Genomic DNA, 15,511 nt, shown 5'->3' on the forward strand with positions numbered 1-15,511 from the left:
TGTGTGTGTGTGTGTGTGTGTGTGTGTGTGTGTGTGTGTGTGTGTGTATGTGTGTAATGTGGTTACTGGTCAAACAGGTAGAGACATTTATGAGTCAGGGAGGCGAGAGGGGAGTGTCCAGACAAACACGTCATGCTCCAATGAAGCAGAACAAGACTAACCAATAAAATGAACAGTTAACATATTCAGAAAATGCTAAGTCATATAAATTATTGTGTAATAAATGTTATTCAATTATCAATTCAATATTCAATCAATTCAAGTTTACTCGACCTCCACTCATTGGTGACCACAGGAGGAATTACAGTTGTTGACATATACATTAATAAACACTTATATCTGCTTACAACTACAATATAGTGTGTTATTAACCATTTATTAAATAAAATAATTGTGTTTATAAATACTATATAACAGAGGTAAAGTAAATTGTTACCAATAAATCTGTACAATTTTTTAAATAATCAAATAAATACACGTAAATAAACATGAAAATACATAAAAGTTCAAAGAAACTCCAGGCATATTTCACAGAGTGCTAATGAATAATAAAAACAGATTACGCATCATAATGGCTATCAGAAATCTAATTAAAGGAGAGGTATTAAAATACCAATAAAGTCAAATGATAATGAGTGTTTTTTATCAGGGAATATGAAACAAAGTGCAGTGATTTGTCAGCAGATCCGAAGAGTCTGAAGTTTGCCATTTTATAGTTTAGTATTTATTCTATGAAATGTCAGAAAATCGTGAAAAATGCTGATCCGGACTTCCCAGAGCTCAAGGCGATGTCTTGATATTGCTTGTTTTCACCATCCAAAACCTAAATATATTCACTTTTCAGTGATATAAATCAGAGAACAACAACAAATCCTCACATTATCAAAGCTTGAACTAGAGAATAGATATTATTTTGTGTTTGACATGATTGTAAAACTCTTGTAGTTTTGTAGACATTTCTGTCAACTTATTTTGTTGCAACGCTACCGCCGACTTTGGGTATCTGTAGGCTATACAGTCCAGACCTGACTAACACCTCCACCGGTGAGCACACTGTACCAGGCACACACACTCCCACACACACATATACAAGTCCACACCCGCACCCACCCATCTCCCCACACGTCCCAACACCCACTCATAGATGCGTGTGCACACACTAGCACTCACGCTTGATGTAGAAAAGCTGTGAGACGTGATTCATCACCAGCCGTTTTCTCCTCGCTTAATACTAAATGAGGTTTGTCATTCATTTGCATCTCGAGGTGATTACAGTGGAGCAGCGATTAAGGTTTCACAACTACACGCAACCCAGGCAGGAGTGTTTTCCATTGAGGATTTTGAATGTAGACGGAGTAATCATTTGTCTTGAATCGCACACGCAGACAAGGAGATGGGAGTCTTTGCCATTCCTGGAGGCAGAATGTCATAGTAGTGAGTAAGAGAGTAGCAGGCAGGTCTGTGCTGGCCTCTACGCCTGCCTAGGTAAACATATCCTCTGTCTGACAAGTGCAGACCTGAGGGCTGAGGAGGTTAGCTATCTCAACACATGGTTCTGCAGCTTGCCACACACACACATACATACATATAATATATATACAACAGGGGCTCTGGAGATTCTGTACTTTGTGGCACTTAACAAGGCAGATGCTTCCCTCCTCGGGTTTTCAAATCTCTCAAACATTTCATGCCTCCATAGCCCTCCGTGAACTCTCTCTGAACACTTCAACTCAATCGTCTGTCAGATCTGAGTGCAATTACTTTAATACATCTCCCTCTCTGTCTCCCTCTGTTTCTACATTGCAATATTTCTGTGGTTCCAGCAGTCGATCCGCTCCACCTGATGGCGCCTCTTCTGCCTGGCAGGGAGCAATGTAGCCCTGCTGGCTGCCAGCCAGACCAGCTTGAGTGTCTGCTCAGCTCAAAGCACTGCTCGCACACACACACACGCACGCACACACACACACACGCACACAAACATACAGACAAACCAAGCTCAGAGACTGAACGCTTACACAGACACATCTTCTATCCCCTTTGTCTCTCTGTGATTTCCTTATGACTCTGCTCTTTTACTGCAAGGCTGTAAACATTCACGTCATGTTCTGACAAATTTGTGTGTTGCTAAAAAAATATTCCTATTTACAGCCATACAGTAGCATTTTGTGGGCTCCTGAAATATCCACTGTACTCCATGATGTAATATCCGCACTTTATCTCTGTAAGGATCGCGATGATTAACCGTCTATTCTCTCTCGTCTCCTCAGGCTCCCAGCCCCGTCCAAGCAAAGAGGTCAAAATTCAACAAATTACAATCTCCATCAGCTGACAAAGACAGGAAACCCGACTGGCTACAATCGCTGTCAAAGTCTGCACACAAGGTTTGTTGTGTGTGCACGTTGCTAGTGTGAAACCGGATTTGCTGTTAAGCTCAAAGGTTGAAGGGGTGATGTAAAATCCGTTGTCCTTTTGAATCATCACATTATCACTTATGTATGACCTCTAGTCATTCAGCCTTGTTAAATGATGAGGGGCCTTTGAGTGTGCTCGTCACGGCTGATTTAATGTTCTAATGGCATTTTACTTTATCGTAAGTTTATTGTTTTGTTTGTTGGTCCAGGATCTGAAACAAGTCCAACTGAAACAGAGGCCCTCTGCTTTCCGCCCCTGGTCTCCTAAAGCAGCAGAAAAAGGGAAACCAGCCACTCAGAATGAGGTGGAGAGGTGAGTCATCTCATGAGAGCTGTGATAGTTTCAGTTTTAAAGAGACAATATTGGTTAAATCAAGCTTTCGACCAATGAAATGCTTTAAAAGTGACCTGTATTTCCTCCACAGGTCCTACTCAAAGAGCCACGAGACTTTGGCGGCTCCCAATCTGATAACAGCTCCCCTGGCCCCTCCGGTCCATCCCAGGGACAGTCACGCTCCTGGCAGGGGGCCTGCAGCCATTTCCAGGCCACCGCAGGAGCTGCATAATGGAGACACACAACTTGCAGCAAAACCGTCCCCCTCCTGTACCGCCAACCAACCCGAAGACATGGACACGGATGGAGAGATCGACGTGGACGACTGTGACGATCGTAAGTACCACCCATCACAGAGTGTTTGCAATAATCCAGAGAAACAAAAAACTTGAAACACTACGAGAGTTAGTTGATATAAGACAGATTTTACAGTTAAAACTTGCATTACACAGTAAGCTCTGGACATGAGCCACAGCAGAGCTGGGTCAGAGTGATTCCTGTACAACTGCGCCACCCGGTGTTTATTTGAAGAAATACAGGAAAAATACAAGTTGCAGATTTTGCTGTTAAAACATCCTATTCTATTTAACTGTTGTATGAATTATTTCTTTGTAATGTTGCCAAAAATGTGCGTGGAATGATTGTAGAGCAGCTCAACCAATTTGAAAACACCACATGTTGCATTTAGGAGAGAGTGAAAACTAGCTAGCGAGTAAGCAGAGGTTTAAACGGTTAGCTGAAAAGATAAATAGTTAAAATAGCCAAAAGTAATGACACGTAATCATTGAGTTTAGTTCTGTTGTCTTTTGTAGTGCTAAAAGCTTTGTCACAACAGACAAACTCTACATTTTGCAATCACTGTCTTGTTAAAGTTAAAACTCTCTCTTCTGCAGGTCCAGTGACAGCTTCCTCCCTGGCTTCTCCTCCTTCGGCCTGCACCAACGTTTCTCAGACTCTGACCCCTCAGAGTGCTGCTCGACCTCAGGAGGGACCTGGCTCGCTGCCGGAGAACGTTTGCCCAGAAATGGGCACCCTGACACAGATGCTGTACGGAGGTGCAGACACCAAAGAGGCCCGGGAAAAACTGCTGCAGGAGATTGTCAAGTTGAGAGTGAAGCAAGAGGAGAAGCTAGCAGCTGCATTGCAAGCTAAACGCAGCCTTCAGCAGGTATTACATCCTGTTTGAAATGCTATGTGATAGGAATGACAGTGATCTCTGATTATGAGTGTTTTAAACATGAAATGATTCTGATGTTGTTGTTTTTTACAGGAGTTGGAGTTTGTGAGGGTGTCAAAAAAAGGCCGTCTTCGTGAGGCCATTGAAGCCAAGCGCAACCTGAGAAAGGAGATCGAACGCCTTCGCGTTGACTGGGAGAGGAAGATGACGGACGCGGAGGAGTCCTGTGGGCGGCTGAAAAGAGAATTGGAGAGGGAGAGACAGCTGCGAGTCTGTGACAAAGGATGTGAGGCTGAACGTCTCCGTGTCAAGTACTCCACTCAGGTAAGATGTCTGCAACATGCTTATTATCACCTCAACCACCAGTATATACTCTGTCTAGTTGGGGTTTTCTTCATCCTATCCCTCATTTGAGTATAATTTATACTCAGTGCTGCCTGTGTCTGGTTGTGTTGTGCAGATCGAAGAGTTGCATGTGCAGCTGCAGCAGGCGGAAGCTGATCGTGAGCAGCTGAGACAGGAGCTTCAGCAGGAGAGAGAAGCTCGGCAGAGCCTGGCGAGTGTTGTTAAAGACCTTCAAAGCCAGCTGGCCCTGCAGGCCGACAGAAGCCCTCCCGGAGACCCCAAGGATGCAAACACAGACGCACACAGGCAGACCACACAACACACCAACGGATCATAAAATTGCACATTCAGAACTGGAGAAAGAGACTCAAAAAGAAAGGAGCATGGTTAAGGACTTTGTTGCACCTCCTGTTGGGGAAAAGAAAATTCAGCAAAATGCAATGCCTGTTTTGTAGAGGAAAAATCTGTCATATATAATATGATATGATACAAATCGATATTATTATAACAATATATAAATTTTATGAAATGAACTGGAAAGTAGCATGATGTCTGAGCATGTCGTAAAGCGTGAAATTAAGAAAGACCTCTTCAGTGATGACCACATCTCTCCAGTGACGTCAGAGACACCTGACGCTGTCCAAGGATTTTATTTTAGTATAAGCTATTCTAAGATGTGCAAATATAGCCACATAACACTACTTGAATATGAAGGGAAGAAACATGTTGAGTGGTTGATGAAACTCTTGGTGCCACAAAATATTGGTACACTCAAAGGTGTCATTGTAGACCACTGGAAACAAGAGACACCCGTTTACCACTATTTACTTTTATTATCGGCTTGCTTTTTATAACTGTGTAGAGGATGTACTTTTTAAGAAATATTGCTTGCGCAGCACTGTTATTCCACAGGCAAGAAAAAACCCATCCATATACAAACATGTACGCATGTATACCAGCCTGTCTACTTTTTGTATTTTATAAACCTGAAGTATTGGAGGTTAGGTGGGCTTCCTTCAGGTCCACCACTGTTTTATGCTTAGACATTTTATGGAAGTGTTACTTTTTAATATTATAATGCAACTTTTATTTGTTGTTTGAACATTGTTTTCAAGTAATTTTTTTTGCAACCAAATATTCTTGCCCACATTAGTGGCCCTCCTAAAAGAAAAACTTCAATAGCTGTCTGTTTTTGTTGAAACGCGGTACTTCTGATTTATTGAGTATTGTAAAATAATTTATATTCTATAATAATTTGCTGCCTATCAACAGAAAGCGTTCATTTTTAGTCACTGGTTTTAGGGCTCTTAAATCAACAAATGCTGTTTATATGAACAACATTTCTACATATATACAAAATATGGATATATATTTTTTTACTTTAAGAAAAAAGGAATTGCACTTTTTAAAGAAAAGAACCTTGCATTGTGCATCGTACTCCCTGTTACATTTTTCCAAACACAAGTTGACATGAACTTTGAATTTTAACATACTTTCCCTCAGTATCCTCTGATGTAAATACAATGATATTGTAAATAAGATATGTGTCGGTATGTTTGCTTGTTCCAGACTTAAATTGATGATGAATATTATTTTTTGCTCTTACTTGAAACCAAAAAGAGACTATATTTGGATTTGCAAAACTGCAATTTTGTTGTTGTATCCCTGAGTATCATTGCAATCACAGGGCATTTAGCAGAATGGATGGACCTGTTGGTTTAAACAAGGAGAATGAAACCATCAAAGGTCATGAACCTATTGTCAAGGTTTGACACACCAACAGAAAATTATAATTTGTCCCTTCATTTTGTTATTTGAGAAGATCTTTATTATTTGATGAACTATAGAGTATATATTAAACCACAGACCAAAAACTGAAACATGGATTTGAAATCTCTGCACCTCCAGCTCCCTCGTCAGATAGAGTAGAAGCAACATCTTCTATTGGTTTCATCCTTAGGTGCTCTCGTATATTTTAGACAAGAAACACTTTTATGTCTTATCATTACTTATGATACCCTCGCTCAGTATTTGTTGGGTACAGTGTAATAACAATATCCATTTTGTTAGCTGATGCTGTTGTAGTTTTGGTTTGGAAGTGGGGTTTCACTTGCCTCTTGGTTAAATGTTTTCTTTTCCTTCGGAAAACTTGTATAATACCCATTAAAATCTAAATCAATCCTATGGTGTGTTTTTTATTTATTTTGACCACAATGTAAACAGTATTTGTGCACGATTGTGTGTGTGGATTAATCTCTTTATTTGTATCTCTATGGAAGGCAATGTTGGCTACTGGGTCTACCACTTTGGTGGTGGACTGCCATGACATTTGTTACAGACATCCTAATAACTTCCCTGGCTTAACTTTTCAAGTTCCAAAGTTTCATTTACTGTCATTGTCAAACACAAGGTTGCACAACAAAATGCAGTTTGTAGTCCAAAAAAAACAACACAAAAAAGCAAAACTACATTACATGGTGAAGGGTGGAGTTTCCCAGCCGGAGGAAAGAAGTTGCTCTGACGTCTGGTGGTATGTCAACTGATACTTCTGTATCTCATGCGAGACGGCAGTATGGTGAACAGGCTGGTGCTTCGTGGGTATTGTTTTTTAATGCATTTTGAGCTCTTTGCAGGCACCTCTTCTTACCAATATCACTGATGCTTGTAAGATGGGTACCAGCGATGTCCTGGGTGGTTTTGATGACCTGCTGTGGAGCCCTCCTGTCCTGGGCTGTGCACATCCCATGCCAATTAATAGTGTTTCCAGCCAGGCTGCTTTCTATAGCTCCTCTCTAAAAAACTTAAAAAAATTGGCACTGGAGATTGCTGTCTCATTTCTTAGGAAATACAGCTGTTTAATAACTTTATTCACCAGGATGGAGATGTGCGATGACCATATCAGGTTGTTGGTGATGCTTATTCTAAGGAAATAAAAACCGTTCACTTGCTCCACCACAGCTCCTTAGATGTAGACGGGGGTTAGGTGTGTCTTAGCCTCCTTTTACCTAAAATCAACAATCAGCTTCTTGGTTTTACTGATGTTGAGCAGTATGTTTTTCTCCCACTCTGCAAGATGGTTGATTTCTTCTCTGTGTGAAGTCTCATCTTTTCATATAGCGCCACCATCAGGATATTTTTTGTATTAGTCCAATACTAAATAATCACATTCTCATCTTCAGATTTATTTTGTGTTTAGTGCTTATTAGCAAATGTTAGCATGCTAAACTAAGATGATAAACATAGAAAACATACCTGCTAATCATCAGCATGTTAGCATTGTCATTGGGAGCATGTTAGCATGCTGATGTTATGCATGCTGGTGTTAGTTCAAAGCAGCGTGGTGACGAAGTGCAGCTGCTACGATGTCGGTAGACTTGTTATCCTAAAAAGAAAAACCTTCTAACCTTTTGCATGGCTGCTATTGTGATTGTAATTACAAACATTTATGAATTGGTATGAGAAACAGTGCATTCAATTAGCATATAAATATAAAAAAAATTAAAAAAACACAGCCCAAATAAATTATTTCATAAGAGATATGATATAGACCACAGAGCAATTTGCTCTGTGGTCTAAAGGTTTCCAAGAAAGCAAAGTTGTATTATTTGATGTTGAGAGCTTTGGGTCTCAGCCCTTTTTCACAGCAGACATTTTGACCTGTCATAAAAGGAAAAACACAGGTGTTACTAATGACATTAACAGTTTAACTCAGTTTCATTGATGTGTCTCAGTAAGTCATGACAGTGTGACAGTGAGCCAGCATGCACAATACCAGGATCCTGAAACTGAGCCAGCTAAATGGATTCAATCGTCATTAACTTTATTTGTACATCTCTGCAATTCCTACTGTAACATGATGTCTTCTGTGAAAAATGACCCATCTTACAAACAACTTAGGTCTGTGACATCATCAGCCAAATTGATGCAACTTCCTTTTCCTGATGATGGTTCTATCACCAGTGTGAAATAAACTGTTGATGGTTGATGTGTACATTTTCCTAAATTAAAAGGTGCAGCAAAACTTACAGAAGAGTGAGAAAGTCTTCTCTGTGAAGGCAAAATTAATGAAATAAAAAAAATGTGTGGGTTATCATGCAAGGCCTATAACGTAAAATTAAAAGCTTGAAATCACAAATAAGTAACTCTACTCTACTTCATTATTAGTGGATCCCTTTATATATTATATGACATACATACATAAAATGCATGTATTGTATGTCACACAGTTGCCTCAAGGGGGAGATCATTGCACAAAATTGAAGGGTGGATACTTCTGACTTGTTTAGCCAAATGCCCCATTGATAACGATAAATCACGACTATCCTAAAAGCGATCGATTAAATCATCTGTGACTTCTATATTCTTTAATGATTAGGACTGCCTCGAGTGTAGTTGAATGAATATTAGCCCCCTTCTTGTCCCGCTCTCTTTCTTCAGAGGCTTACTGATTGCGTGAAAATCCCTCCATTAAAGCAAGGCTGAAGCCTCCCTACAGGATTACAGCTTGAGGAAGATTTAGTGACTGACACATGTTGCAGACTCTTTCTCTGCGAGCCTTCTCTGACGGCAAAAAAATATATATACAGAAGAACCTATGGCTACACTGGATCGCTGGACACAGGATGACGAGGAATGAACCTTCAGGATGGGAATATTGTTCCCTAATCCAACGTGGGAAGACTTTAAGTGGAAGAAGAGGATATGCTGCGTGAGAGAGGCTGTGCTATATACAAACTTTGCTCAAGAGCCCTGTAGAGTGAGGTGAAGGTGGGTCAATGTGGTGTGAATGGGACAGGAGAGTTGGACTCAAATGAACAGCTCAGGGATGAACAGCACCCCAGCGATGGCACCTCTGTCTCCAGGGCCGAGTGGCACCCCACCACGCTCCTCTCTGTCACCAAAGAAGACCACCTTTCAGTCTTTAGGATCTCCGTCATCAGGAGTGTTCTCCCCCTCGCTTGCTAAGGCCTCCACTCATCAGGCAAAACAGGCCTCCAGTCCCTTGAATTCATCTGCCACGTCCATCATGAGCTCTCCAAAACTCTGGCAGAAAGCATCCATCTCCAGACTCGCTGAGGAGTTTTTCTGGATTGGTGGTAGTGTGGTCGCACAGCCAAAATGGAGACTGGGTCAGATAGGTAAGATTCACTAACAACTTATTCAATTATGTTGTCTTCAAACACTCAAATGACTGCACAATGCCAACAGATTGTTGAGCAGAAGTGTCTACAAGCTGCTGCAAACTAAAGAAGGGAGCTTTATATATATTTTTTCCAAACATATATGATATGTTAAACCACTCTCCATGTGAATTTCAAACTTTAACCATGAAATCTTAATGCAATAGGCCTGTAAAATGAGTAAATGTTCGAACATCACAGAGTAGAGTTGCCTGTGAGTATATAATGGGCATATGGACAGTAGACAATCCTTTAGGATTAACCTGAATGAAGGGCCAGGATGCGTCACATGCATCTGAGCTTCAGATTACAAACAAAGGTTACCTGCTCTCAGCACACAAAATAAACACACCTCTTTACTGTGACCTAAATGTTACAAGATAATTGTTAGATCTGACATGCTATTTCAGTACAAGCACTGTGCACAGATGGCATTCAAAAGTTGTACGAAATATCAGCAAAGAAAATAATTTGAATCACTGTAAGCCAACTGATAATTGAAAGATTTGTTTTAAGGCAAAGATCATTTCAGGGTTTTTGTATCTTTTCCTTCTTTTCCCTTTTATCATTAACACAATTACAGCTACTTAAATCCCTGTGTGACGCAGCCTATAATCTCATAAACAAGTGCCTGATGGTAAACCTCTTCTTGTCTCGACTGCTGGAGGTCCTCCTTTAAATCACAACACATCTAATGCATTATTTTAATATATAACAAATCATGTTAGAACATTTTTGAATAACAATAATAAGGCACTTTTGATGAATCAACTGCAAAGTGGACAATCTCTGGCACCAGCATGCTACATTTCACTTTCATTATAGTATTATAGGTTACTGAATATTCAGTACATTGAATATTTTATTTGCACAAACTCCCTTTGATGTTGGCAGTAAATAACTGACAATATGATGACCTCTGTGGATTTTCTGACAAGCTTGACTCCTTGTGCTCCCGTGTAGTGGAGAGGTGTATGTGCACCATGCAGACCGGCACTCAGATGACCAAAATGAAGGGAAAGAAGAAAGGACTGGTCCGATTCTTTTACCTGGACGAGCACAAGTCCTGCATCCGGTGGCGGCCCTCCAGGAAACATGACAAGGCCAAAAGTGAGCCATCACCAAACCATGTCCACCACCGCATATATACGTATATTTGCAGCGCTGAATATCTACAGCTGGCTGTTCTAGTGGATTTGGTTTTGATGGAGATCCCAAGACGAAACTATTCAGACACATAAATTGAACTCCATATTCTTCTCTAAACTACCGTTCTCTACCGTTTAAGTGAGGCTGGCACATAAACCTGGTGTATCTTGCTATCAGTCCACATATCATTAGCTCTGATACTTCTGATCAAAATGGCCTACCACAACTGATTGTAACGTTTTGGTTGTGCACAGAAAGTTTGAGTAGAGTGCTGCAAGAATGAGTACTTAAACCTGTGAATGACTTAGTACAAACCCCTTTTGTGAATTTTGAAGTTTTTATGTGTCTTTAAAAAGGCGGTAAGTGGCTAAATGAGACTGCAAAACGTCATCACGTCTTCACAGCCTCATTGTGTATACTCGCACTCATGCGACCGTGGTGTAGTTTGTTTATAGCCTAAAGTTAGCATTTTACTTATGCATTCATGCTTCAAAAATCATAAATGGGTTGTTCATTTGTGAGGATTATATTGTATTATACTGAGTGTGTTTGCAATCCAAAATGATTGGTTATTATGCTGTTTTGAACCCAGAGTTTCTTTCATTGCTGTCAAGACGCTGAAAGAAGTTACTGATTAGATGAAGCTAAAATGTCTTCAACATCTGTTTCAGTAACTATTGATTCCATCCATGAAGTCTGCGAGGGGAAAAAGTCAGAGATCTTCAGGCGGTATGCAGACAACCGCTTTGACCCAAACTACTGCTTCAGTATTTACTACGGGGAGAGAGTGAAGTCCCTGGACCTGGTCTCCACCAACGCAGAGGAGGCCCGCACGTGGATCACTGGGCTGAAGTACCTCATGGCTGGCATCAGTGATGAGGACAGTTTGGCCCGGAGGCAACGCACCCGTGATCAATATCCTTTATCCAGCCTCTCAACATGTTTAATCTCTGAGCGACTAATTATTACAAATACATTTACTCCTATTCCTATAGAGAGGAGTTAACAACACATCCACTTGTTGAAGATATAACAACACACATAAACTGACCTGATCTGATCATAATTCTTGTAGTTTCCTCCTTAACTGAAGCCTCACGTGGTTAAAGCAGACTTTCTCTGAGGCCGACAAAAATGGAGATGGCAACTTGAGCATTGGAGAGGTTCACCAGCTGCTCCACAAACTCAATGTGAATTTACCGAAGCAGAAAGTCAGGGAGATGTTTCAAGTAAGAATTTTAACTAAAAGTCAAGTCATAGATTTAATGAGCATGACCCACCATCAAACTTGCCTCTGTGCTTTTGTATATTCAGTAATCTAGTGTCACTAATATCTCTTAACTGGAGATGTTGCTTTGTTCAATTGTGGCTTCATGGCTACGAAACAGAATACACGTTGTGTTTGGTGACTTGATTGATGTTTTCTACTTTAGTAACATACAGCAGCTGACAAATAAACGAACAAGACTCACAGCCAGGCTAACAGCTCTGTGAAGCTGAACTTAGCAACAGCAGTGCTGTGTGCTAAATGCTATCATGCTGACAATGACAATGACAATGCTAACATGCTGGTGTTTAACAGGTTTAATGTTTACCATGGCATCCATCTTTGTTTAGCATCTTAGCATGCTCACATTTAAATATCTGAAAACTCAGAGTACATCTGAGGCAACGTTATTTTGCAGGTTCTCTTGGTCATACAACAATATTTTTGTTGACCTGATGGTGGCGTTAGTGGAACAAGTCAGAGATCATCAAAGTTATTACAATTCATCCTCAGGGGAACATGAATGTATGTACCAAATGCCATGGCAATCCCTCCAAAAGTTGTTGAGATATTTCACCCAAAAACACAAATGTGAACCTCACGGTGGCACGAGAGGAAACATCAGAGGATCGTCAAAGTCAGTAGGATTCATCTTCTGGCCACCATGAATGTATGTACAGAATGTCAAGGCAATCCAGCCAGTAATTGTTTAGATACTTCAGTCTGGACCAAAGTAGTGCCAGCATGGCTAAAAATAGACGAATAGGTTTGTACATGGCACAAATAAATGGAATCCAGCACAAAATGCTTTTAAACAAAACAGAAAATAAAACAGTGAGCATCAGCATGATGGGGCTATAATTACATTATTTCTTACTGTAATGCACTGATGTTTCTCAGCGTGCAACATAATGGAAAGAAAACAGGCTGGAAAAAGTAACAAGAAAAAAAAGAGAAGTGGTTTAAGATGCAAGATTCTGGATGTTTCCCTAAGAGGCCTATTCTTTGGGTGATCCTCACATCTTTTCAGTGAGAGCCGCAGTAAGATAAAAGGATGGAGATGGAGCCAGCAGACAAATATGTATTCACAGTATTTTGGCTGAACACGGCATGAAAGTGCCACAGGAAGACCATATGACCACAGCTGAACAGATGGCTTTAGTTGCACTGCAGTAGTGCTTTAGTTCAGTAGCTCACTGTCTCCCCTCCTGATGGTGATACGCGCTGCATCATGTTTGATGGTAATAGAGATATATCCTTCAGATGGGTTGATGGTGGTACATATTTTCTTTGGCAGGATGGCTATCTCTAACATTGAGAGAGTTACTTCTTGTTCATAAAATACTTTTTGTCGTTATCTGTAGGAAGCAGACACAGACGAGAACCAGGGCTCTCTGGCCTTTGAAGAATTCTGTTTGTTCTATAAGATGATTTCCACACGCAGAGACCTCTACCTGATAATGATCTCCTACAGCAATCAGAAAGAAGTCCTGGATCTTCACGACCTCGCACGCTTTCTGGAAAACGAACAGAAGGTACAAACAAAATGTAAAATAGTTTGTGTGTATTTGTTTTAAAATATCATACTTAAGATTTTTATTAAATAAATCCCCTTATTTTACATTATTAAAAACAGGGATTTTTTTCAACAATAGCCATGCAATGTGTTAATGTTCTGTAATTACCATGTTGGTGGCGGAGTCCGCACAGGGGATTCACAGGAAACAATGCATGCATGTTTATATTTTTATCTTATTGATGTCAGCTTCACTGTTTAAACTTAAAAGAGAAAAAAGAATGAACATAAAGTTTGAATAAAACAGTAGAATTAAAGTTACAGCACAGTGCAGTGCAAGATACAAATTATATTCCCAAATGTAATTGAATAAAAGGCCTACATGGTAAAGAGAATTAAAAGCTGCTAAATTGAAATTCAGAGCATATCTATTGCCTCCATGCGGCTCTCAACCTGGCGACGGCTGAGGTGGCAGTTACCAGAAAACAGTGCAAGCTGTAACCCCTGTATGAGAGCAGCGCAGAGTGCCGTGGGGCCAGTGGGGCACGCTCACATGCACTGACATGCACTGTCAGTGCATACCCTGTGGGCCCGGCTACGAAAACAAAGCACAGAGAAACTCAGACAACAACACACACAGAGGGAGAGCAACTTTATTCTCTGCTCAGGTACATTAGGCTACTCCACCATATCTTTATATAGCAAATAGTTGTTTACTGCTCTGATAATGCTCTGAATATCGAATTCAGCACCTCTAAACCTTGATATAAAAGACCTTTAAAGAACCATAAAAGATCTTTTCCTACTTCACAATAAAAGCATTCAACAGATGAAACATACGTGTTAAATGTCGAATCAGTTGAACCAAGAATGACATTCATGATATTGTTTTATTTGCAGATGCGAGGATTGGCCAAAGAGTATTTAGTCGATATCGTGGCCAAGTTTGAACCATGTCCTGAGAACCTGCAGCGTACAGTTCTCGGCATTGATGGTATGGGGAACTTGCTAATAACAACTTATTTAACAATGCATCAATAAGATCTCATATGTCACTTGGACCAGACACGACATCAACATACAAAAAACACACCTGCTCTGAAACCTTCTTCCTTCAGGTCTTACCAACTACATGAGGAGCCCTGCAGGTGATATATTCAACCCCGAGCACAATCAGGTGAACCAGGACATGACGCAGCCTCTAAGTAACTACTTCATTGCCACCTCACACAACACCTACCTGACAGGAGACCAGCTGCTCTCTCAGTCTCGAGTGGAAATGTATGCCTATGTTCTCCAGGCAGGCTGTCGCTGTGTGGAGGGTAAGAGCCTGAAAAGCCAGAACTTCGGCTTTTTTTAAGACAGACAATGTGACTCACTCATCACTCCTTTGTTTGCTTTCTTTCTCCTCTCTCAGTGGACTGCTGGGACGGGCCTGACGGGGAGCCTATCATTCATCACGGCTACACCTTGACATCCAAAATTCTCTTCAAAGATGTCATTGAAACAATCAACAAATATGCCTTCACAAAATCACCGTAAGTGCTTCTGGGTCCTGATGCTGATGTGTTTCGTCAAGTCTTCACAATAAAAAAAAAGCATCATACCTGTAGCTCAGGTGTCACTTCACCCCCCCAGGTACCCAGTGATCTTGTCCATAGAGAACCACTGCACTGTGCCTCAGCAGAAAAAGATGGCTGAGTATCTGCGAGAGGTGCTGCAGGACAAACTGGATCTTTCAAGTGTCAATGTGCATGAATGCAAGAAGCTGCCTTCCCCTGAGATCCTGAAATGGAAAATCTTAGTCAAGGTAAAGTTGTTTTCAGCAACATGCGCTGCAATATGCTACTCAAGGATACTCGAACAAAGCACAAAAACACACAAAATCACACATGGACTTGTAATATACAGTCATTAATTCTTGTTTTCAAGGGGAAAAAGCTGCCAGCAAACCTTGATCCTGATGCAGAGGAGGGTGATGTGTCTGATGAAGATACCGGGGATGAGGAAGAGGAGGAAGATGATAATGATAACCCACAGGCAAATTAAACCTTGATGGATAGATAGACAGACAGACAGACAGACAGACAGATAGATAGATAGATAGATAGATAGATAGATAGATAGATAGA

The 15,511-nt window shown here is 40.7% G+C and overlaps 2 protein-coding genes across 2 annotated transcripts in view; both read left to right on the forward strand.

The window, feature by feature from the left end:
- Positions 1-7,280, forward strand: part of skib (v-ski avian sarcoma viral oncogene homolog b) — a 30,512-nt gene extending 23,232 nt beyond the window's left edge. The window contains exons 2-7 of the mRNA XM_031845661.1: positions 2,268-2,381; positions 2,621-2,724; positions 2,837-3,081; positions 3,639-3,913; positions 4,016-4,246; positions 4,383-7,280. Of these exons, the coding sequence (XP_031701521.1) occupies positions 2,268-2,381; positions 2,621-2,724; positions 2,837-3,081; positions 3,639-3,913; positions 4,016-4,246; positions 4,383-4,604 (1,191 nt within the window). The 3' untranslated portion in view covers positions 4,605-7,280. The remainder of the gene's footprint in view (positions 1-2,267; positions 2,382-2,620; positions 2,725-2,836; positions 3,082-3,638; positions 3,914-4,015; positions 4,247-4,382) is intronic.
- Positions 7,281-9,110: 1,830 nt separating this feature from the next.
- Positions 9,111-15,511, forward strand: part of plch2b (phospholipase C, eta 2b) — a 10,392-nt gene continuing 3,991 nt past the window's right edge. The window contains exons 1-10 of the mRNA XM_031847178.1: positions 9,111-9,405; positions 10,411-10,557; positions 11,268-11,511; positions 11,696-11,825; positions 13,228-13,398; positions 14,280-14,373; positions 14,498-14,701; positions 14,797-14,917; positions 15,018-15,189; positions 15,312-15,419. Of these exons, the coding sequence (XP_031703038.1) occupies positions 9,111-9,405; positions 10,411-10,557; positions 11,268-11,511; positions 11,696-11,825; positions 13,228-13,398; positions 14,280-14,373; positions 14,498-14,701; positions 14,797-14,917; positions 15,018-15,189; positions 15,312-15,419 (1,686 nt within the window). The remainder of the gene's footprint in view (positions 9,406-10,410; positions 10,558-11,267; positions 11,512-11,695; positions 11,826-13,227; positions 13,399-14,279; positions 14,374-14,497; positions 14,702-14,796; positions 14,918-15,017; positions 15,190-15,311; positions 15,420-15,511) is intronic.

Source organism: Anarrhichthys ocellatus, unplaced genomic scaffold (genome assembly GCF_004355925.1).
Source record: "Anarrhichthys ocellatus isolate YVR2014 unplaced genomic scaffold, GSC_Weel_1.0 scaffold1, whole genome shotgun sequence".
NCBI classification, from domain to species: domain Eukaryota; kingdom Metazoa; phylum Chordata; class Actinopteri; order Perciformes; family Anarhichadidae; genus Anarrhichthys; species Anarrhichthys ocellatus.